This window comes from Meles meles, chromosome 7, assembly GCF_922984935.1.
Source record: "Meles meles chromosome 7, mMelMel3.1 paternal haplotype, whole genome shotgun sequence".
Classification (NCBI taxonomy): Eukaryota; Metazoa; Chordata; class Mammalia; order Carnivora; family Mustelidae; genus Meles; species Meles meles.
In genome coordinates this window covers 46,203,632-46,228,222 of record NC_060072.1, presented here as the reverse complement: position 1 = coordinate 46,228,222, position 24,591 = coordinate 46,203,632, and the positions used below count along the sequence as shown (strand labels likewise).

At 39.8% G+C, this 24,591-nt stretch overlaps 2 protein-coding genes across 4 annotated transcripts in view; both read left to right on the top strand.

Moving 5' to 3' along the window:
• Positions 1-7,340, top strand: part of THAP2 (THAP domain containing 2) — a 32,357-nt gene extending 25,017 nt beyond the window's left edge. The window contains exon 4 of the transcript XR_006819667.1: positions 7,314-7,340. The gene's annotated coding sequence lies outside the window, so the exon portion shown is untranslated. The remainder of the gene's footprint in view (positions 1-7,313) is intronic.
• The window catches only part of TMEM19 (transmembrane protein 19), a 39,564-nt gene that overhangs the window by 8,792 nt on the left and 6,181 nt on the right, over positions 1-24,591 (top strand). For 2 of the 3 annotated variants that reach the window (XM_046012682.1, XM_046012683.1), the window contains 4 exons: positions 6,494-6,631; positions 7,021-7,275; positions 8,689-8,898; positions 10,323-12,520. In XM_046012682.1, coding sequence (XP_045868638.1) covers positions 6,494-6,631; positions 7,021-7,275; positions 8,689-8,898; positions 10,323-10,486 — 767 coding nt within the window. In that variant the 3' untranslated portion in view covers positions 10,487-12,520. Of the gene's footprint in view, positions 1-6,493; positions 6,632-7,020; positions 7,276-8,688; positions 8,899-10,322; positions 12,521-24,591 lie in introns of those variants that run through there. The other variant, XM_046012684.1, reaches the window with a different exon arrangement.

The window sequence follows — 24,591 nt, the reverse complement described above, 5'->3', positions numbered from 1 at the left end:
CAGTGCCTTAGTGTGGTTGTCACATTCTGGGAAACCAGTCCCCAGCCCTGCAGGGCCAGAGGTGGATTCTCTTCAGACCCCCTACCCCAAACTGGAAGTATAGACTTAAAGCAGCCAAACTTGTAAGAGACTAATTAACAAAGAATGTAAAATTTCTTGAGTGCCGCTTAACTGTGTACTCAACAGCACAGTTAGCACATTCTCTCCCCAAAAGGAGGACTATAAAATTATTATTTAAAAAGTGCTTATAAAAGGGCACCTGAGTGGCTCAGTTAGTTAAGTGTCTGCCTTCAGCTCAGGGCATGATCCCCAGATCCTGGGATCAGGCCCCATGTTGGGCTCCCTGCTCCGGGGAGCCTGCTTCTCCCTCTCCCTCTGCCCTTCCCCCTGCTTGTGCTAGCTTTCTCTTTCTCTCTGTGTGTCAAATAAATAAATAAAAGCTTTAAAAAAAAAAAAAGTGCTTATGGGGTGCCTGGCTGGCCTAGTAGGTAGAGTATGTGACTTTTGCTCTTGGGATTGAGTTCAAGCCCCACTTTGGGCGAAGAACTTAAAAAAAAAAAAATGTTTTGGGCGCCTGGGTGGCTCAGTTGGTTAAGTGACTGCCTTCAGCTCGGGTCGTGATCCCAGAGTCCTGATATCGAGTCCCACATCAGGCTCCCTGCTCCTTGGAGACTCTGCTTCTCCCTCTGACTTTCTCTCCTCTCATGCTCTCTCTCACTGTCTCTCTCTCAAATAAATAAATAAAATCTTTAAAAAAAAAAAGTGCTTATCAGTTGGAAAGAACACTTAGAGAATGCTACCTGTTATGTAAAGAAGAAAGGAAGATAAGAAAACATGCATTATATATACTTTATAAAAAGAAACACAGTAATGATATGCTAAGAAACAATAAAGTTTGTTATCTACAAAGAATGGAGGGGAGAGCAAAATGTGGAGGGAGAGAGGGGCAAAGGGACCTGGGAGGAAGTGACCCTTTTCTTTGTATACCTTTTTGTTAAGTTTGACCTTTGAAAGCATGCTAGTGTTCTACATATTTAAGAAATAAAATAGTAAGGATGGGAAAAGGGGAAATCTAAAATTGAAAGCAAACTAAAACAAATGAACCCAATTGTATTTTGAATCAATACTATAAGCATACTGGAGGGAAAAAAAAGAAAACTTATGAACATAGCATTTAACTATATTCCTTCAGTCTTGGATTAAAGGAAGGGGAGAATGCCAAACAAATCCTAAATTATTTTTGTGTGGTTCTAAAAGTTTTAAATGTGATAGGGGATTGAGAAAAATGAGTGAAATTAGCATTGTTGTTTGAAATCAGGTTCTTACCATGGAAAGAGGCATTCAAATGTGGAATGGGGAAAAGCAAGAGAAAATCTGCAGAGATGAATTGTAATTGGAGTTATTGGTGTGATCTCTAAAATACATGTATGTGTGTATATATACATGTATATATGCACATGTATATGCATGTGTGTATACCTTGTGTTCATGTGTGTGTGTGTGTATTCACTTGCCCTGTCCACATAAAGCAAATATACCCCAGTAGCAAAGAACACACTGTGAGCCTAGATCTTGACCCTCAATATCCTTCCCCACTAAAATGTACCAAAACTCCTTAGAGAAATGACTGGTTCTAGGACTAGGGAAAACTGGGTTTGGGAAGAGGTTAGAGCATCTTGTTATACCAGAAAGAAAGAAAATGTGAGAAAGAAGAAAAAATGTGGTGTTATGTCATATGGTTCAGAAGTGAGCTTATCTATTTTTTTTTAATTTTATTTATTTATTTGACAGAGATCACAAGTAGGCAGAGAGGCAGGCAGAGAGAGAGGGGAAGCAGACTCCCTGCTGAGCAGAGATCCCAATGTGGGGCTCGATCCCAGAATCCTGGGATCATGACCTGAGCGGAAGGCAGAGGCTTTAACCCACTGAGCCACCCAGGCGCCCCTCCTGTACTTTTTTTTTTAGATTTTATTTATTGGGGCACCTGGATGGCTCAGTCAGTTAAGTGTCTGCCTTCAGCTCAGGTGGTGATCCCAGGGTTCAGGGATCAAGTTCCACGTTGGGTTCACTGCTTAGCAGGAAGCCTGGTTCTCCCTTTTCCTCTGCCACTTCTGCTGCTTGTGCTTTCTCTCAAATAAATAAATACAAAATCTTAAAAAAAAAATAAGATTTTTTTGAAAATAGAGCTACCCTATGACCCAGCAATTGCACTACTGAGTATTTACCCTAAAGGTACAAATGTAGTGATCCAAAGGGGCACGTGCACCCGAATGTTTATAGCAGCAATGTCCACAGTAGCCAAACTATGGAAAGAACCTAGATGTCCATCAACAGAGGAATGGATAAAGAAGATGTGGTATATATATACACAATGGAATACTATGCAGCCATCAAAAGAAATGAAATCTTGCCATTTGCAACAATGTGGATGGAACTAGAGGGTATTATGCTTAGCGAAATAAGTCAATTGGAGAAAGACAACTATCATATGATCTCCCTGATATGAGGAAGTCGAGAAGCAACATGGGGGGGTTGGGGGGGTAGGAAAAGAATAAATGAAACAAGATGGGAGGGAGACAAACCATAAGAGACTCTTAATCTCACAAAACAAAGTGAGGGTTGCCGGGGGTGGGGGGAGATGGATAGGGAGAGGGTGGTTGGGTTATGGACATTGGGGAGGGCATATGCTATGGTGAGTGCTGTGAAGTGTGTAAACCTGGCGATTCACAGACCTGTACCCCTGGGGCTAATAATACATTATATGTTATTTAAAAAATTTTTTTGTTTATTTTTTGAGAGAGAGAGACAACACAAATGGGAGATGGAGAGAGAGAATCCCTCTTTTTTTTTTTTTTTTTTAAGATTTATATGAGAGAGAGAGTACAAGTATATGTCGGTTGGGGAAGGGGCAGAGGGAAAGGAAGAAGCAGACTCGCCTGTGAGCAGGGGAGCTTGATGCAGGCTTGAACCCAGGACCCTGGGATAATGACTTGAACTGAAGGCAGGCATTTAACTGACTGAGACACCCAGGTGTCCTGGAGAGAACAAATCTCAGGCAAACTCCTTGCAGAGTGTAGAGCCCGATATGGGGCTTGATCCCAGGATCCTGTGATCATGACCTGAGCTGAAACCAAGAGTTGGATGCTTAACTGACTGTACCACCCAGACACCCCTCTCCTTTACTTCTGAAAAATGATTTGGCTGAATATAAGCTTCTTGTTTGACAGGTTTTTTTTCCTTTTCTTTTCACACTTTGAGTATATCAGCCCAGTACTTTCTGGTCTCTGGCCTTCTGGCCTCCAGAGTTTCTGATGAGAAATCTGTTGATAATCTTATTGAGGATCCCTCATATGTGATAAGTTGCTTACTTCTTTCTGTTGTCTTTGTCTTTGAATAGTTTGGTTATAATGTGTCTCAGTGTGGCTCTCTCTGAATTCATTCTACTTGGAGTTTGCTAGGCTTCTTTCTTGTATGTTTATATGTATGTCTTTTATCAAACTTTGGAATTAAAAAAAAAACTTGGTAAGGTTTGAAACATTATTTCTTCAAATAATTTCTCTGCCCCCTTTTCCTTCTCTTTTCTCCTTCTGGGCTTTCCCACATGTGTGGTGTTCTCCTTGATGGTGTCCTATATGTCCCACAGGCTCTATTCTCCTTTCTTCATTCTTTTTTCTTTCTGTTTTTCATATGGGATCATTTCCATTGCCTGCCTTCAAGTTTGTTGATTCTTTCTTCTCCCTGCTCTAATGTGCCTTTGAATCTCTACTGAGTTGTTTTCAACTCCAGTATTTCCTTTCCGTTTCTTTTAGATTTCTATCTCTTTATTAGTATTTCCATATTGTTCCATATTGTTCTCTTGACTTTCTTCATGTCTGATTTTAGTTCTCTGAGCATCTTTAAAACAGTTGAAGTCTTTGCTTAGTAGGTCCACCATCTGGCCTTCCAGTCTCCATTTTTTTTTTCCTTTGAGTGGGCCATACTTGTCTGTTTCTTCATATGCTTCATATTTTTGTTGAAAACTGGACATTTAAATCTAACAGTGTGGCAACTCTGGAAATCAGAATTTCCTCTGTCCCCAGGGTTTCCTCTTTTTCATTTTGTTTTGTCTTGGTTTTGATTGTTGCATCTGTCTTTGTGCCAGGGATCACCTTGATGTGTAAACCCAAGATCTTCCCAGTCTTTTCTGAGCCTATACCTTTCCCTGGGTATGCACTGTCACTTTCCAATTTTCCCCATAAATGGAGTTTCTTTTGAATGTCCTAGTCTTTAATGTCTGGCTTTCCAAAGGAGGAAAAACAGAAAAATGAAGGGGGGTTAGCATCAGTCCTTTAAATTCTTTGGAAGTCTCTTCAGCCAGACAAGAAAGGGCTTGTAACAGTTGGGGGTGGAGTGTAATAACGGCTGCCAGCCTCTATGTCTATACCTCCAGAATCAGAAGCAGCAATCATTGATCAGAATACAAATCCTGAGGCGTGCCTGGGTGGCTTAGTTGTTAAGCATCTGTCTTTGGCTCAGGTAATGATCCCAGGGTCCTGGGATCAAGCCCTGCACTGGGCTCCCTGCTCGGTGGGAAGTCTGCTTCTCCATCTCCTACTCCCCCTGCTTGTGTTCCCTCTTTTGCTGCATTTCTCTGTCAAATAAATAAATAAAATCTTTAAAAAATATCAAATCCTGGTATGTGGAAGATAAGTCTTTCCTGCCCAACCTGGCTCCCACAAGCTGTGTGCAGGCTGCATCTGCAGTTCCTGCTCTGCCTGCCAGGGGACTGGGAGTGGGAGATGGGTAGGGGGCTACACTCTTAAAAACTGAAATTGATCAAAGTTAAATGCAGTTTCCCCTCCAAGCCTTCCTTTGAAAGTTACAAGCCTTCAGTAGACTCCAGAGTTCCAAAACAGTTTTATTAGATTCTTCCAGTGCAATTCTTGTCTAGGTGGGAAGACAGATTTCCTGGTGCTTCCTACTATTCTGTCTTCCCCAAATCCTCTGTTCCATTCATTTTTGTAGTATTAACTAACCATTGTGGTAATAGAAACAAGAGCACTCTGCTGCTCAACCACCAATTTTCCTCCAAGAACATTTTCAAAATTTGTAACAAAGGCCTTTAAAGATTGTCTGAGTCATTTCAGTGAGGGGTCGGGAGGCGCAGAGGGAGAGGGAAAGAATCCCAAGCAGGCTTCATGCCCAGAGCCTGATATCCAGGGCTCGATCTAACTACCTGAGATCATGACCTGAACCCAAATCAAGACTCTTGACACTTAACCAATTAAGCCACCCAGGTGCCCCTATCTGAGTAATTTAAGAAGCAAATTCCAGGGTGCCTGGGTGGCTCAGTCATTAAGCATCTGCCTTTGGCTCAGGTCATGATCCCAGGACCCTGGGATCGAGCCCCACATTGGGTTCCCTGCTTGGCAGGAAGCCTGCTTCTCCCTCTCCCACTCCCCCTGCTCATGTTCCCTCTCATTGTGTCTCGTTCTGTCAAATAAATAAATAAAATCTTAAAAAAAAAAAAAAGCTAATTCCAGTAGATATACATCTTCTCTATATAATAACCTATAGGGGAGCACATGGCTGGCTCAGTTGGTTGAACATCCAACTCAATTTTGATTCAGGTCATGATCTCAGGGTTGTGAGATCAAGCCCTGTGTCAGGCTCCACACTGAGCTAGGAGTCTGCTTCTCTCCTTCACCCTCTACCTCTGCCCCCACCCCGCCCACTTGCACATGCAATCATGCATGTGCACAATCTTGTTTGTTCTCCTGATTAGACTGTAGGTATTATAAGCCTTCCTTGAAATTGTTCACTCATGGAAAAATGAAGGATGTCCCCTTTCTTCTTTGCCCAAATAAAAGAAACAAAAAAAAAGTCTAAAAATCGGAAATCACATTTACAGAAAGTATTCCATTTTTGATTCCACATAAAATCCAGGATTATTCTGATAGATTTACATATTAAAACATAACTAAGAAACACTATCTCCATCTTCTCACATAGTTTATGAGGCTCAACAAAAGGGCATGTGAAAGTTTTTTGAAAAGCATGAAAAGCTAGCCTGTAAGTAGAAAAAAAAGATCCAGGCTATGAAGGGAAAATATAAAAATTAGAAGCTAGAAAGACTGTATAATCTAAACCGCCCTGTGAAGATCCACAGTTAATTTGGAAAGTTAGCTTTCTATCCAAATGTTATATATAAATCACTACTATTTATTGTGTTCTACAATTTGATTATAAAAAGTATGTCTATAATGATAACATTCATATATTTATAGTTTGTTTGAAAGGAGGTAAAAATATGGTAAAAAAATTTATCTCAATTTAATCAAACCAGTTTTTAGTTTACTATTTGGTAATACCTGAATTGGTAAAAATGAAAATGTTTTGGAAATGTACATTTCAGGTTATAATTAAAAAATAACTGAAAAAAGTCCCATTCTTTTTTTCACTGCATTAATGTATGGACTGAGTATAATTCTGTGTATGTATATGTTTCTTTCAGGGCTTGTGGTTGGATTTATCCTAACCATTGCAAATTTCAGCTTTTTTACCTCTTTGCTGATGTTTTTCCTTTCTTCTTCAAAACTCACTAAATGGAAGGGAGAAATAAAGAAGCGTCTAGATTCAGAATACAAAGAAGGTAAAATGAATTATGTTTGACATCACTTGTAATTAATTTTACTTATTAATTTATCACTTTATTTCATCCCAAGATACTATAAGCTTATAATCAGAACATGTTTAGACTGTTGAAACAGATAAATTTTGTATGAGAATAACTTTAAGTAGCAGCCTAATTTAGTTTATCCTTACTTCAGCACAATAGTAACAGCAGAATTTTAGAAGCATTAAAATCTATCATTATTCTAAAACAATATAGAATGTAGGCAAAGGTACCATTTGATTTTTAGTCATTATTAAAATTGTAGTAATTTTTCTTTCTTTAAACTTTAAGTTCCTGTAGCTGCATGATTTTCCTTCTGAAGAGAAAACATTTCTTGTCCTTTTTATCTACTTGTTTGTTTGTAGGTGGGCAGAGGAATTGGGTTCAGGTGTTCTGTAATGGAGCTGTGCCCACTGAGCTGGCCCTGCTCTACATGATAGAAAATGGCCCCGGGGAAATCCCAATAGATTTTTCCAAGCAGTATACTGCTTCCTGGATGTGTTTGTCTCTCCTGGCTGCACTGGCCTGCTCTGCTGGAGACACGTGGGCTTCAGAAGTTGGTCCGGTTCTGAGTAAAAGCCCGCCAAGGCTAATAACAACCTGGGAAAAAGTTCCAGTTGGTGAGTATTTAAGTTTCTTTAAAAAATGAAATGAACAGGGGCGCCTGGGTGGCTCAGTGGGTTAAAGCCTCTGCCTTCGGCTCGGGTCATGATCCCAGGGTTCTGGGATCGAGCCCCGCATGGGGCTCTCTGCTCCTGCTTCCTCCTCTCTCTGCCTCCCTGCCTACCTGTGATCTGTCTCTCTCTCTGTCAAATAAATAAGTAAAATTAAAAAAAAAAACAAACATTTAAAAAATGAAATGAACAAAAAAAATCTGACCTACTGTGTTTCTGACTTAAGAGATTGTTAAGAATTTTGGTCTCCTTAACTGGAAAATTGCTGTTGGCTATTAAATTGATGATAAATAATATTTGCAGGAAATGATAGCAAGTCCTAGATAAACAATACAGAAACACAGAGACATATCAGGAGGAGAGAAAAAAGAAGAGAATGTTAGAGTGTTTCATGAGGACCTGGTATGTGGTTAGTGCTTTAACATAGATCTCAGTTCCCTGTTACTGTTAACTACTACTACTATATTTTTATCTTCGTCATTAGCTCTCCTCCCTTTTTTCTTCCCTTCTCCTCCTTGTCTTTTTTCTCCCCTACTTTCTCCTCTTCTTTTTCTTCCTCGTGTCCTTTTCATTTTTTTCTCTTAATCATTATCATCATCATCTTTAATACCCTTAATATTCATGTGAATCGGTTCTTTTGTTATTTCCATCTTACTAACAAGGATATTAAGAGAAGTTAAGTAACTTAAATACAGTCACATAACTTAGAAATGGCAAAACTATGATTGAAATCAGCAGTTTGGCTTCATGGAACCATTCTCTTGCATTGCTTAGAATGTCAGGAGTTAATGAGGAGAGAAGACTACTTTTTAAGTAGACTGTGGTCTTTGGATTGTATGAAAGAGAACCTTCTTCAATTGGTCTTGATAAGATAGGTACCAATTTTTTTTGTTTGTTTGTTTCCTTGATTTTTCATATACCATTTTATTTATTTTTTCAGCGTAACAGTATTCATTGTTTTTGCACAACACCCAGTGCTCCATGCAAAACGTGCCCTCCCTATTACCCACCACCTGTTCCCCCAACCTCCCACCCCTGACCCTTCAAAACCCTCAGGTTGTTTTTCAGAGTCCATAGTCTCTTATGGTTCGCCTCCCCTTCCAAATTTTTTTTTTTTTTATAAAAATATAATGTATTTTTATCCCCAGGGGTACAGGTCTGTGAATCGCCAGGTTTACACACTTCACAGCACTCACGATAGCACATACCCTCCCCAATGTCCATAACCCCCTCCCCCTCTCCCAATCCCACCTCCCCCAGCAACCCCCAGTTTGTTGTGAGATTATGTTTCCTTGATTTTATGTGTTTGTTGATTGTTAACCAGATTATTTTATGGGTTTTTTTTTTTTTTTTCTTCAGGGACCAATGGAGGGGTCACAATGGTGGGCCTTGTTTCCAGTCTACTTGGTGGCACCTTTGTGGGCATCACGTACTTCCTCACACAGTTGGTTTTTGTTAATGATTTAGACCTTTCTGCTCCCCAGTGGCCAATTATTGCATTTGGGGGTCTGGCTGGATTACTAGGATCAGTTGTAGACTCTTATTTAGGAGCTACAATGCAGTTTACTGGTAAGTATATCACTTTATTATTGCAACTTGTTGGTGTAGTAAATGGGAAAGAAATAGGGGGGAGAAAAATATGGCAATGAATACAGTCCCAAAGACAGAGGAATCAAGAGGCCAGGAATGACAAGACAGAGTCTTTTCTACAATTCTGATTTTTAAAATTTTTTTTTGTTGTTAAATTAATTGAAAGAGAACTAATTCCACAGAGCAATAAGTAGAAGCTGCTTGGGGAGGATAATAGTGCAGGAAACAGATGCTTTTGCTTTGGGGACTTCACCTAATCCCAAGGAAAGCAGAACATTTGGGATCAGATTATTTTAATGCTCTACCTTCCATTTGTTTTCCAAGTCCCTTTGAGAGAGAATTATTATACTACTCTGTACACGTATGACTTGTTTTTCTACTGTGACATAATGCTTTCTGTCCCCACTGAATTTTTAGCCCTAGCTCAAGGTATATGGGAGAGTTGGTTTTTCCCCAGAATTTTCTGTGCTTTGCTTCTGAGCTTTTACTTTATGCTTTTTACTTTATGCTTTTGCTTCTGAGGCATTGTCATTTCAGTGTACTGACATATTCTGTTAGGTGTGTATTTCCTCCACATTCTGACCAACCATGTTTTCTCCTTTGATTCATGCAGGTAAGAGGCTGGGAGTTTCCTTGTGTACAGTCCTTTCAGTTCTCTTCGTGTACCAAGATACTGTTCTTACCCTTCTGCTTTGCTACCCACCTATCAGAATGTTTTTTCTTTCAGATTCATTTCTCTTATCTAAATACCAAGGAGGAAGCAGTCTGATTTTAGTTCAAGCTCAAGGTCACTAACTCTGCACACACACACACACACACACACACACACTCACACTCTCTCCCCCCCCACCCCCCACCTAGGTTTTTGGGTCTTTTTGTTTGTTTATTTAGGAACCTAGGTTTTATTCTACACTGGGCCCTAACTGGGGAAATTTCTGATTATGTTGAGTGGATTGAAAAAATTAATGTGGGCTGTGGGAAAGTTTAATTCCTTCAGTAAATTCTTTGTGTGCCTTCTTTGTGCTGGCACCACGCTGGGTCCTGGGTTTCCATTGCAGAGGCTAAATACTTGATTCCTATTCTCAAAGATTTCACAGGTCGGTCTTGGAGACCTAGTCTTCTAGTTTCATGCTATCTCTGCTTTTAATGTTCTTTCTTCTTCTGGTGAAGGAATTCCAGCAGTGTTGAGAGAACGGTATTGAGGTGTACTATAATTCACATTTCAAAAAAAAGTCCTTGGTAATCAAGGGTTTCATATCTCTCACCTTATAATTATCTACTGAAGTCAATTTATAAGTGGTTGAGACTGTTTCAAAGATTATATTCTTTGGAGGAGAAAAGCTAATTTGTTTTAAATCAAGTCATGTGGATTTTCCACCTCACTCGCTTCTTTTCCACTCCAGGTTTGGATGAAAGCACTGGCATGGTGGTCAATAGCCCAGCGAATGACGTGAAGTACGTAGCAGGGAAACCGATTCTTGATAACAACGCAGTGAATCTCTTTTCTTCTGTCCTCATTGCCCTCTTACTCCCAACTGCTGCTTGGGGGTTTTGGCCCAGGGAGTGATCTTCTTTTCATTTACAAATGTTGAAACTGCAAGTTTCATCCCTAAGAAGAATAATTGTAATTGGCAAAGAGAAAATACTGGCTTTTCCCATATTCATTGTGATGAGATTCCACATTTTTCCTCTCATTAACTCCCTTGAAACAGCCAACCTCTTTGTAGTGAAAGATAAGTGTACATAGAACTTACTTGTATTTTTCTTCTGCTAAATAGAGCTTCTTGAGCAATGAAGCTCTGATGTCCCTAAATATTGCTGTATGTTGGCCTAAAAGTGTAATGCCACTTGTGCCAGTTGCCCAGATTTCAGTTTTGGGTGGTTTAAATTGAGGTGTGTGGAAGCCTGAATAAATGTACTCCTCATTTCCTCCATTACTTGCCATTTCCAGTTGTGAAAAGTGTGGAGTATGGTTCTCAGGGAGCTACTCCACATGTGTTCTTACCTACTCAGGGTTAGTAATGAAAAAAAGTAAATGCTTTTTTCATATGACCATTAGAATGCATGAAAAAAATTATTTTTAAGTAAAAGCAAAAGAGATTTATCTTCTGTCAATAAAATGTGCACCTTACTTATATTTTAGTTGATTTTTGAGCAGACATTATCTTGAATTTTTTTAATGTATTTTCTAGCTTTCTTTGAAATTTATATAGAAATCTGTTTTACTTTGGCACCCTGAACAGTTACAGTCACTGGAAAACTATTGTAATTATTTTTTTATTTGCTACCTAGAATTCATTGGAAGATGGTATGATTTCCTATTCTGTGCTGAAGTTATGCTCTCCTGTACAATAATAGACTCAACTAAAATGAATTCTACTTTTCTGTTTTATCCTTCACTATGATTTACTGTATGCTAAAGGAGTTTGAAATGGTGTGGATTATTTTGCTGAAAGTATTTAAAAATATTTCTAATGTGATTTCCACACAGCCCCCCCCACCATATTTCTTTTGCATTGAAATTGAAACTGAAGAGAGATTCCATGAATAAGCCACCATTATTAAGAGTGGATAAAGCTTAGATTTCGTTACTGGTGACTCTGCTACAGTGATAATTGAGAACTGAGTTGATTCCAGAAGAAAGAAAGAAAAAAACAGTTGACACCCTTAATCCTTAATCCAGGCAGCAGAGTGGGTCTCAATGGTTGGTTTTCACCTTTGGTTATACTTTGGAATCACCTGCGTATCTTGCCCTGAGCTTCACTTCGAAGAATTCCAACTTACCTGTTCTGGGTTAGAGCCTGGGTATTAGCACTTTCTTGCTGCTGCACAAGAGAATCATCTAGGATGTTTTTTGTTTTTTTAAGATTTTTTTTTTTAAGTAATCTATACACTCAGTGTGAGGCTTGAACTTAAAACCACAAGATCAAGAGTTGCATGCTCTACTGACTAAGCCAGCCGGGGTAGGGCATTTTAAAAAACATTTGCCAAGGCCCCTCTCTAGATCAAGTAAATCAGAATATCTGAAGGTGAGGCTCATGCATAGGTTATTTCTAGAAAGCTCTCCAGGAGATTCTAATTTTAAACAGGTTGAGAACTACTAAATCAGAATGTCCTAAAGCACTATGCATGACAGAAGCTTCAAAAGAGTGGGACTTTGGGGGCGCCTGGGTGGCTCAGTGGGTTAAGCCGCTGCCTTTGGCTCAGGTCATGATCTCAGGGTCCTGGGATCGAGTCCCGCCATCGGGCTCTTTGCTCAGCAGCGAGCCTGCTTCCCTCTCTCTCTCTCTCTGCCTGCCTCTGCCTACTTGTGATCTCTCTCTGTCAAATAAATAAATAAAATCTTAAAAAAAAAAAAGAGTGGGACTTTGCATTTTTATGCAGGCAGCTATTAGTAGCAGTGCTGTATGCTGTTTTTATGCAGTAATATCTTCTGATAATTATACCATGCCTTATAGCTAAATCACTTACCAGCTCATTCCTGTGTTAGTTTTCAGTGCAGCCTGTTTATTCCTGTAGCTGTTCCAATATGCCTTTTCTGTTTTCCTGGTGATCCATCCTCATGACATAACATGGAATAAAAATATTTTTTGCAACCATCTTTGGGTTTGATAGAATCATCATATCATTAACAGGTTAGGGAAATACTGCTTGACAAGCCTTTATTTGAAAACCTAGGGCTAATTGTGTTTTGAAATCAAAATTTTCAGATTTTAGAATACTAATAGAGTACATATATTTTCCTCAAATTCTCAAAAGAGTCTAAGATAGCAGCCATTCTCAAATACACTAATATTTCTATGAATAGCACCACTAAGTGTGATAACTGAAGACTATAAAGAGCCTCAGGTCAGGTCAGTTTTGTCACCAAATTTAGGAAGAAACTTTCTGTTTGCAGTGCTTTTTTTGGATATGAGAATTATAGATAAGGAATTGTGGCTCTTTTTGCTTTTAATCTTAGCTGTATTTTATTGTAACATCCTTTGTAAGTGGATATTTAACTAGTTCAGTCTGTTCTTCCTCTTTACTGAGTGAACGATTTATTTTAAAAACACTTTCATAGGGGCGCCTGGGTGGCTCAGTGGGTTAAGCCTCTGCCTTGGGCTCAGGTCACAATCTCAGGGTCCTAGGATCAAGCCCTGCATTGGGCTCTCTGTTCAGCAGGGAGCCTGCTTTCCCTTCCCTCTCTGCCTGCCTCTCTGCCTACTTGTGATCTCTTTTTCTGTCAAATAAAATCTGTAAAAAAAAAAAACAAACCAGTTTCATATAATTCCATATAACAGTATAATAAAAAAATAGGTACTGCTACCTCGGCAGCTTAAAGATGTACATACCATTTCTTTTTTTTTTTTTTTTTTTTAAGATTTTATTTATTTATTTGACAGAGATCACAAGTAGGGAGAGAGGCAGGCAGAGAGAGAGAGAGAGGAGGAAGCAGGCTCCCTGCCAAGCAGAGAGCCCGATGCGGGGCTCAATCCCAGGACCCTGGGATCATGACCTGAGCCGAAGGCAGAGGCTTTAACCCACTGAGCCACCCAGGCGCCCCTGTACATACCATTTCTTAAAACACTATTATGCAGTAGAGGAGAGGAAGGTGTATGTGCCCCAAGGCTTTTGAAGCTTTTGAAGGAGACCTGAAAATTTAAAGGAGTGGCACTTGAGGACTCATCAGTGGAGGTACCAGGAGAACAATGAATTGATACAATCGGTCATTCCATTCTTAGCTTTTCTCATTACTTGGGTTATGTATGCCTCAGCCAAGCTGAATATATCTTTCTTGTTTCTAACTCCTATATATGTAGGGTGCTGGCTTCAGTAATGCCAACCCCATCCCAATTAGATAAAGACTTAGTATAGAGAAAAATCATGCAAGGTGTGGTATCATAAACTTTGTCTCATTCCTGAGGCATTAACAGATGCTCCCTGTTATGCACAGTGGGTATACTGGAGCCCAATCATCTGATGTCCCTGGTGTTTCATCTGCTGTTCTGATGTCATCACAATGAGAAAAAAAGTGTTGTAGCCATCAAGTTTCAGGTGAATTATATATGCTTTAAAGATGAAAACAAAATTATGCAACTAAATTATTTAATCTCCTAATGGAGTATCTGTTGCTGTAATTCCAAATGGTCCTGAATATTTAAAAAATACGTAGATGTCCAATATATGTTTGTTAAATTAAGTTGTTTGACTGTAAACAGTGTTTAAGAGTCACTGAAAGTTGATAATCAGGAACATTTTTCTGGAAGAAAATAAAAAATAAACCCAGTTTGGCTACCTGAATTTCTGAGGACTGTGATGATTCCAACGTTTCTCAATCATGTGATACACTATTAATGGTTCCAGAACTAATGAGTCAGGAAATGATAGTAAGGGCAAGGCTCCTAAAATTGTTTTCTCTGCCAAGACTAGACATGTTAACTGTCATTCATCACTCCCTTCAAAATTTTATACATGTGGTAACCCTTTTATGTTTGGGGCTTTTTTTTTCCTTTTTGTTTTTTGCGTTTTTTGTTTTTTTAAGGCATCTCTACTTCCATTGTTGGGCTTGCACTCACGACTGCAAAATCAAGAGTCCCGGGGCGCCTGGGTGGCTCAGTGGGTTAAGCCGCTGCCTTTGGCTCAGGTCATGATCTCAGGGTCCTGGGATTGAGTCCCGCATCGGGCTCTCTGCTCAGCAACGAGCCTGCTTCCTTCTCTCTCTCTCTCTCTGCCTGCCTCTCTGCTTACTTGTGATCTCTCTCTGTCAAATAAATAATTAAAAAAAAAAAAAATCAAGAGTCCCATGCTCCATTGACTGAGCCAATTTATTTGGCTTTATTTCCTTTTCTTTTCTTTTTAAATTAATTTTTAATTACTTATGTAACACACTGAATCTATTCTTTTACTTTTTAAAGATTTTTTAAATTTTTATTTGAGAGAGAGTGCATCAGTGCGCAAGTGGGGGAGGGTGGAGGGAATGGGAAAGGGAGAAGCAGACTCCCTTCACAGTGGGGAGCCAGACATGGCTCCATCCCAGGACTCAGAGATCATAACCTGAGCCAAAATCAGGCACTTAACCAAGTGACCCACACAGGTACCCTACACTGAATCTATTTTTTAAATATTAGAATATTAGAGATAAAGCTAAAATACCCTTTTGCCTCCACAACCCCCTCAATAAACCAAACCTTCTATCTTCCCCAGAATAACTACTGTTAGAAATTTGAGATATTTTCTACACATAATTGTTTGGATGTATTTTTAAATCTTTTTTTAAGATTTTATTTATTTGACAGAGCACACAAGCAGGGGGAGGGGCAAGCAGAGGGAGAGGGAGAAGGAGGCTCCCCACTGAGCAAGGAGCCAGATGTGGGGCTTAATCCCAGACCCTGGGATCATGATGTGAGCTGAAGGCAGATGCTGAACTGACTGAGCCACCTAGGCACCCCTGTTTTGGGTGTGTTTTAATACGTTCTTTTTAATCAAGAAATTTTGTTATAATTAATACCATCATTCTGCTGTTTTTAAGTTGGATGCCTACCTTCCAGAAAAATCTATTAAGGAAAAAAGGTTAGAAGGGTATATACCAAAATATTAATGTGGTCTTTCTAAAATTTCTACAGTCAAATGTGTTTCTTCTACCAATCAAAATATTCAAACAAAATAATCTCCGGAAATTACTCCTCTTCCCCATCTACCCTTCCCCATCATTGTTTTAAATTGTATTCCTTTTCTTTATAAACTATCTTATTAGCAATCAATTAAAAGAATAAAATGGGGGTGCCTGGGTGGCTCAGTCGGTTAAGTGTCTGCCTTCAGCTCAGATCATGATCCCAGGGTTCTCGGATTCAGTCCTCATCAGGCTTACTGTTTGGTGGGGAGCCTGTTTCTCCCTCTCCTTATGTCCCTCCCCTGCTTGTGTACTCTCTCTTAAGTAAATGAATAAAATCTTTTTAAAAAAAAGAAACACAACTTTGTTTTTATTTGTTTGTTTGAGATTCCCTATCTTGAAGCCTGAAGCACCAGTGTAATCCAAGTGGTAAAGCTTTAACTTTAGGGGCTCCTGGCTGACTCAGTCGGTTAAGCGTCTGCTTTCAGTCCAGGTCGTGATCCCAGGGTCCTGGGATTAAGTCCACATCTGGCTCTCTGCTTACCGGGGAGCCTGCTTCTCCTTCTCCCTCTGCCTGCTGCTCCTTCTGCCTTTGCATGCTCGCTCTCTCTCTCAAATAAAATCTTTTTACAAAAAAAAGAATAAAATGTGAATTGAATATAACGTAATGAAAAGTAACAGTGGATACTCAAAGCAATACTTTAATTCTTTGCACTTTTGGATTGTTGCAAAAATTAATACAAGTATCACAAATCTCTACCTGAATGGTGTATTTTGAGTGTGGTTTTTTGTGGGTTTTTTTTGCATTTTTTTCCAATTCTGATCTTAGCTGTTTGCATTTGAAATTATACATGACAAACGCCTTGGCAAAATTCTCAACACGTTGTCATAGAATTCTAGAACAAAGAACCTTAAGGAATATTCTCAGCCCATTGCCCAGACTTGAAACTAAAAAATATGTACACCATTTTACATGAGTGAGTGTATTGTTTTCTAACATGAATGCCTCCCGACCTTTGCATACCCTGTCCTCTCTTCCCTTATTGACATTTCAAATGGCTTAACAACTTAACTACACTTCCTCCAAGAATCTTCTCAGGTAGGGACGCCTGGGTGGCTCAGTCATCAGGTGTCTGCCTTAGGCTCAAGTCATGATCCCAGGATCCTGGGATCAAGCCCCGAGTGGAGCTCCTTGCTCAATGGGAAGCCTGCTTCTCCCTCTCCCACTCCCCCTACTTGTGTTTTCTCTCTTGCTGTGTCTCCGTCAAATAAAATCTTAAAAAAAAAAAATCTTCTCAGGGTGAATTAGGTATCCCCATACACATTCTATGCTGTAACTACATTTACCTACACAATGAACATTTACTGATTCAGCATATTAATACTTAACCTTTTTCTTCAAACTACTGGTCTCCCTATTGCTAAGACAGTGTACATGTTCTTAGAAATGCACACGTAGAAAGGGCTCTAAACATTTCCTTAGGACTAAACACAGTTTTTAAGTCCATTTGTGGGGCTAGACTAATGATAGGAATTCTATTATTTTCTCTTAATCTCATCAGGCTACAATGTTTTAAATAGCAATATCATATAGGATTAGCAGCACCTGGGTGGCTCAGGTGGTTAAGCATCGGACTCTTTTTTTTTTTTTTTTAAGATTTTTATTCATTTATTTGACAGAGAGAGAGATCACAAGTAGGCAGAGTGGCAGGCAGAGAGAGAGGGGGAAGCAGGCTCCCCTCCCAGCAGAGAGCCCGAAAAGCATTGGACTCTTAATTTCGACTCAGGTCATGATCTCAGGGTCCTGGGACTGAGCCCTGCATCAGTGAGGAGTCTGCTTGTCTTCCTCTCCTGCCCCTCCCTCTGCTTGCATGCCCTCTCTTACTCTCTCAAATAAATACATCTTAAAATAAAAATAAAAATAAATGGTGTTACCATATAGGGTTACCAGAGAATAAACTCATTAGAACTGGATGTGGTAGATACAGGTCCCCATATTTTTTTTTTTTTTTAAGATTTATTTATTTGACAGATAGAGATTACAAGTAGGCAGAGAGGCAGGCAGAGAGAGAGAGGAGGAAGCAGGCTCCCAGCCAAGCAGAGAGCCCGATGCGGGGCTCAATCCCAGGACCCTGGGATCATGACCTGAGCTGAAGGCAGAGGCTTTAACCCGCTGAGCCACCCAGGCGCCCCAGGTCCCCATATTTTTATTGTGATAATCTGTGTAATGCTGCATATAATAACTCAGTTACAATTCTAATAAAATTTGATCCTAAAGGTGATCTTTATAGTGGACTAATATATTATTGAACAAGATTAATTCCATTTTTTCCATAAAGTAGGGCACTAAATTGTGTCCAAACACTAACCATTCTCAAGTGTGTTTCCTCAGTGATTAACAAGCAGCTTCTCTGTCAGTTACATAACTTGTACCCTGGCATATATTGAAATATATTTTGAAATAACCGTTTTTTCTCAATTTTAAGGTAATATATTCATTACATAAAATTAAAAAAAAGAAAAAGATGTAGAAGGGAAAAAGTTTCATAATCCTTCTCAAAGACAGGATTATTATTTTAGTATATTTAATATTTTAGGAAGGAAAGAAAATATCTAAATCGTTTTGTGTGTCCTGGTGCAGAAGAAACCATGATTGTTAAGTGGGTCTGGTCCCAGGCATAACATTCTGTTTTGATTCTCACTATATGATGTCCTGTCTCACACCTGAACAGTGAAGTAGTGTTATAGAGGGCTTAAGGGGCACCTGGGTGGCTCAGTTGGTTAAGCATCTACCTTCAGCTCAGGTCATGATCGCAGGTCCCTGGAATTGAGCCCCACGTCAGGCTCCTTGCTCAGTGGGGAGCCTCCTTCTCCCTCTCCCTCTGCTACTCCCTCTGCTTGTGCTCTCTCTCTTTCTCTCTCTGTGTCAAATAAACAAAATCTTTTTAAAAAGAGAGAGAGAGAGTTTAATCTTGAGGTAAGGAAACCTGAGTTTTAGCTTCCAGTCACCCAAAAATATTTGTGTGGTGCTCCTATGCTTTAGGTACTATGTTTTGAAGTTGGTGAATCAAAGATGTATAGGACAAGAACCGGGCACTTCTGATAAATATTGGGGAAAGAAATGTGTGTGACTATCATGAACAAATATGTGTCTACCGTGATTATTTTTACTGAAGATTTTATTTATTTATTTGACAGAGAAGAGACAGCACAAACAGAGGGAGATGGGGAGCAGCAGACAGAGGGAGAGGGAGAAGCAGGCTCTCTGTTGAGCAGGGTGCCTGATGCAGGGCTCCATCCTAGGACCCTAGTATCATGACCTAAGCCAAAGACAAATGCTTAGCCCACTGAGCCACCCAGGCACCCCTACTGTGATTTTTTTTAAAGTATTTTTATTTTTGCCTTCTGTTGCCCCTTGAATCAACTTCCTATAACCTTATATAAAAACTCCCAAAACCCCTTGACATTTCTCTTGTTCTCAGAAACTAGAGGGAGAGTAGGTCAATGAACTGAGAGAATAGAGAACTGTGTTCCTCTTTCCCACTGCAGGCTTCCAGCCTAAAGCAGGTTCAAGCTGAGGGTGGGTGGGGAGACTAGGTCAAATTTGAATTATTTATTTATTTATTTATTTATTTTTTTGCTTTTGTTTTTGTTTTGTTTATTTTATTTATTTATTTGAGATGGAGAGAACATGAACAGGAGAAGGGGCAGAGGGAGAGGGAGAAGAAGACTCCCTTCTTTTTTTTTTTATTTTTTTTATTTTTTTATTTTTTTATTTTTTTTTTTTGAAGACTCCCTTCTGAGCAGGGAGCCTGATATGAGGCTTGATCCCAGGACACTGAGATCACGACCTGAGCCATCGTAGGCAGATACTTAACTGACTGAGCCACCCAGGCGCCCCCACTTTTTTTTTTTTTAATATTTTATTTATTTATTTGACAGATCACCAGTAGGCAGAGAGGCAGGCAGAGAGAGAGAGAGAGGAAGAGAAGCAGACTCCCCGCTGAGCAGAGGGCCTGAAGTGGGGCTTGATCCCAGGACCCTGAGATCATGACCTGAGCCGAAAGCAGAGGCTTTAACCTACTGAGCCACCCAGGTGGCCCTGCTTTTGTTTTTTAAATCCAGGCTTGGTTATTCTAAGTGCTGAATTGAGACTGTTGTTAAATTGAATTTTTACTGATACTGGTTGATATCTTGTTAAAATTCACATCTTAAAATCGTAATCCCCAAGGTGATGACATTAGGAGATAGGGATTTAGGGAGGCAATTAGGTTATGAAAAGGGCGCCCATATGAATGGAACCTGCATGGGCTCCCTGTTCAGTGGGGAGCCTGCTTCTCCCTCTCCCACTCCCCCTGCTTTTCCTCTCTCTCTGTCAAAATAAATAAAATCTTTGGGGCGTCTGGGTGGCTCAGTGGGTTAAAGCCTCTGCCTTCGGCTCAGGTCATGATCCCAGGGTCCTGGGATCGAGCCCCGCATCAGGGTCTCTGCTCAGCAGGGAGCCTGCTTCCCTCTCTCTCTCTGCCTGCCTCTCTGCCTACTTGTGATTTCTGTTTGTCAAATAAATAAAATCTTTTTTTTTTTAAGATTTATTTATTTGACAGATAGAGATTACAAGTAGGCAGAGAGGCAGGCAGAGAGAGAGAGAGGAGGAAGCAGGCTCCCCGCTAAGCAGAGAGCCCGATGCGGGGCTCGATCCCAGGACCCTGGGATCATGACCTGAGCTGAAGGCAGAGGCTTTAACCCGCTGAGCCACCCAGGCGCCCAAATAAATAAAATCTTAAAAAAAAAAATAAAAAAAATAAAATCTTTAAAAATAAATAAGATAAAATGCATTTCAATGCTATAAATTTCCGTCTAACCACTACTTTGACTGCAAGCCACAACGTTGGATAGGTTGTATTTTAATTTTTACTTATTATAAAACACCTTTTAAAATATTATTTTTTCTTATGAAATAAGTTCGATTCCCAATGTGGGGCTTGAAATCATGACCCTGAGATGCAGAGTTGCATGTTCTACCAACTGAGCCAGCCAGGCGCCCCTTAAAATATTTTCTAATTCCTGTTGAGACTTATTTTTTGACCCATGTACAATTTAGAAGTGTATCGTTTAATCTCCAAATATGTTGGGATTTTCCAGCTATCTTCGTTATTGACTTCTAGTTTAATTAATTGTGGTCTAAGGGCAAACTTTGTATGATGACATTTACTCTTTTAAATTTGCTAAGGTGTGTTTTATGACCCAGAATGTGGTCTATCTTGGTGAATGTTTCATGTGAACTTGAGAAGAATGTGTATTTAACTTTTGTTGGATGAAGTATTCTATAAATGTTAATCATATTCAGTTCATTGATGGTGCTCTTCAGTTCTGCTCTATCCTTACTAATTTTTCACTTGTCACATCTGTCAATTACTCATAGGTACTGAAGTCTCAAACTCTAAGAGTGGATATATCTGTTTCTCCTTGCAGTTCTATCAGTCTTTGCCTCACATACCTTCAAGCTCACTAATTCTTCCTTCAGCAACTGATGAGAACATCAAAAGCATTCTTCATTTCTGTTTATATCTAGCATTGCCTTCTGATTCTTTCTTAGGATAGCCATCTGTCTGCTTACATTATTCATCTGTTTTTCCATATTGTCCACTTTTTTCTTTAGAGCTCTTAGTATATTAATTATTTTAACTTCCTTGTCTCATAATTCCAAAATCTTTACCATATCTGAATCTGGTTCTGATGCTTGCTTTGTCTCTTAAGACTGGTTTTTGCCTGTTAGCATGCCTTGCAATTTTTTGTTGGAAGCTGGACATGATATCCCAGGTGTAGGCCTTAGTATGAGGTTTTATGATTACCTGCAAGGAGTTGCGCTGTTTAATGTTTGCTTTGCTGTGGTGTCAGAGGCTAAAATTTCCTCTAGGGTCCTTGTTTTTGTCTCCCCTATTGTCTTTGGGTATTACTAGAAGAGGAATGTAAGAATAGAGTCTGAAATTTGTAGTTCTTTTAGCTTTAATCTCCTGTTATTATGCAGGAGCCCTATTGATGGGGTGGCCAACTGTGGGAGGAGAAGTGTTCTATAATCCTAAAATTAAGTCTCAGTCTTTTAGTGAGCCTGAGTTAGGTATTCCCTTTTCCTCCATGTCAAAGGCTAGAGGAGGCTGGAGTTGGGTATTTCCCTTCCTTTCCTTTCCCTAGGTTTAGGCTTTGGTTAAACGCCAATCAGTTAGGCTCTGGTAAAGCAGTTTTCCTTGAGGGAGAACTTTGTTAAGGATAACTGAGAGCTCTTTAGCACTTTAAAAATAAATACTTTTGGGGGGCACCTGGGTGGCTCAGTGGATTAAGCCGCTGCCTTCGGCTCAGGTCATGATCTCAGGGTCCTAGGGTCGAGCCCCCGCATCGGGCTCTCTGCTCCGCGGGGGGCCTGCTTCCTCCCCTCTCTCTGCCTGCCTCTCTGCCTACTTGTGATCTCTCTCTCTGTCAAATAAATAAATAAAATCTTTTAAAAAATAAATAAATACTTTTGGGGCACCTGGGTGCCTCAGTTGGTTGAGTGGCTGCCTTCAGCTCAGGTCACGAACCCAAGGTCCTGGGATCGAGCCATAGGCCGAGCTACCTGCTCAGCAGAGCGCCTGCTTCTCCCTCTCCCTCTGCCTGCTTGTGCTGTCTCTCTCTCTCTCTCTCTCTCTCTGTGTCAAATAAATTTAAAAATCTTAAAAAAATAAAAAATTAAAAAATTAAAATGATTACTTTACCCCTCCCCCTGGAGGGATTTTTCTTTCGTCTTTACAGTGAAAACTAGGTATAGCTCTTAGAGGTGAAATTCAGGAAAGTGTACGGGCCCCCCTAATCCTGGGCCCCTTAGGAATTTCTAACTCTCAGCCTAGTCTGCAGTGAGTTTTCCAGCAATTTGTTAGTTACAGTTTAAAGATTTCCAGCTAGATTTCCAGCTAATTAGTGGCTCCAGCTGCAGGCTTTTGATCCTGGGCTTCTGCTCCTATAAACTGTGATTCTGTTTGTCTCTCAGTTTTCAGGAAAGCAGTTTGCCCTGGGACTTCATTTCTCAGCTAAATCTAAGAATTGTTGATTTCAATTTGTTCAGCTTTTTTCTTGTTGTGAGGTTGGAAGTGAAGACTTCCAAGCTCTCTATGTGTCAGATGAGAATCAGGAGTCACTGGTGTGGTTTCAGTGTTAAGCATTTATGAACTGTGTGATAATGAGCCTCGTTTTCTCATCTGTGAATAATAATACCTACTTGGCAAAGTGGCAGAGATTTGGGTTGTATGCATGCAAATCACTTAGTATGGTATAGGAATTTAATGAGTGGTTGCTTTACTATTTGTAGATGGCATACTTTTCTGAGGAACTGGGCACATTCCAAATAGTAATCTAATCTGGACTAAGGATTAGCAACCTTTCACAATGATTAACAAAGCCTTTATTCACTTCTGCTTCCATTTGAAAACTGAAACTCAGTTTTCAGTATCTTTTTGTACTATTCAGTAAAAATTGTTTTTCTGAATGATGAGTGCATTAAATCTTCATTCATTCCATATATAAAAATTACTTTCAGGGCACCTGGGTGGCTCAGTGGGTTAAGCCTCTGCCTTCGGCTCAGGTCATGATCTCAGGGTCCTGGGATCGAGCCCCATATTGGGCTCTCTGCTCAGCAGGGAGCCTGTTTCCCCTCTTTCTCTGCCTGTTCTCTGCCTACTTGTGATCTCTCTCTGTGTCAAGTAAATAAAATAAAATCTTAAAAAAAAATTACTTTCTTGATCCTCTTGTTTTTGTAGCAAATCACTTAGTACTGGAAAGTTCACTGGACTTAGAAATGGAAGAAATGAGACAGAGTCCCAGTCATCACTAGTTAGCTGAATGATTTTGGGCAAGTAATTTACATACTTGAGTATCAGTTTCTTCAAACCACAAACTATTTGAAATAGACAATTAAAAACCCCTTCCAGGACTAAATTTCAATCTTTCTCCCTCTCTCTCTCTCTCTTTTAGTAATCTCTAACCCAATGTCAGGCCCAAAATTATGACCTCAAGATCAAGAGTCACACAGTCTTCCAATGGAGCCACCTAGGTGCCCATAAATTTCATCTTTTAATCACTGATCAAAATTAAGAACAAACACTTTTCATTTATTGACTTATTAAGTATTTATTCATGAGCTCTTGGGTACATTGCACAGTATTAGCCATAAGGCATTAAGATAAGTAGAACAAAATAAACATAAAGCTTATAGTCTAGCTAGGAGTTAGGCATTATGCCAATAATCACACAAGCAAATAATTACACATTTTGGTAGGTTCTGTGAAAGAAACTAGGTGAATAGTGAGCCCTGAGGGACTGATTTTATTGGGAGCTCAAGGAATATTTTTCTGAGTGAGTGACATTAAGCAATGGCCAGGTAAAGAAAGGGTAGGGAGTAGAGAGCATTCCTGGAACAAAAAATAACCAGTAGAAAAGCCCCAAGATAGAAAGAGTTTGACACAAAAGTAGCTGGCTAGGCTGGAGCCTGTGAGCAGTGGGGAAATGATGTGAGGAGGCTGGAGGAGCAAGCAGACAGGGACTGGATCCCCAAAGAGCCTTGCCTTGTCAGATCTGGGGTTCTTTCTTAGTCTGATGGAAAATAACTGTAGCATTTTTCCAAAGTTTCTTGAATATGAGATTTAGCCTCACTCTATAGACCTCTCTTTAAAATCTGCATTCTGAAGAGCAAAAGAACCTGTCTGAAAAAAACTCATATCTACCATGACTAATACACGAGTAGATCAATAGGCACACAGTGAATTTTCTTTGCTATAGGGTTTAAGGCAATGATTCTCAGTCTTGGCTACAGAGTGGAATCCCTTGGGAAGTTTTAAAAACTCCCACTGCTTTGTTCCCCTTTTAAGAAATTTCACCTAATTAGTCTGGGGTGCAGCAAGAGAATTTCTAAAGGCTTCTCAGTGATTGAAATGTTCAGCCCAAATTGGGAACAATAGGGAGGGAAAGCTAGAAAGCTCAAAGTTTTTGTTCCACCACATATGCATGTGTTTTCAGAAGGAATTTAAAAAAATAGCCCATATGCTTCCCAGGAA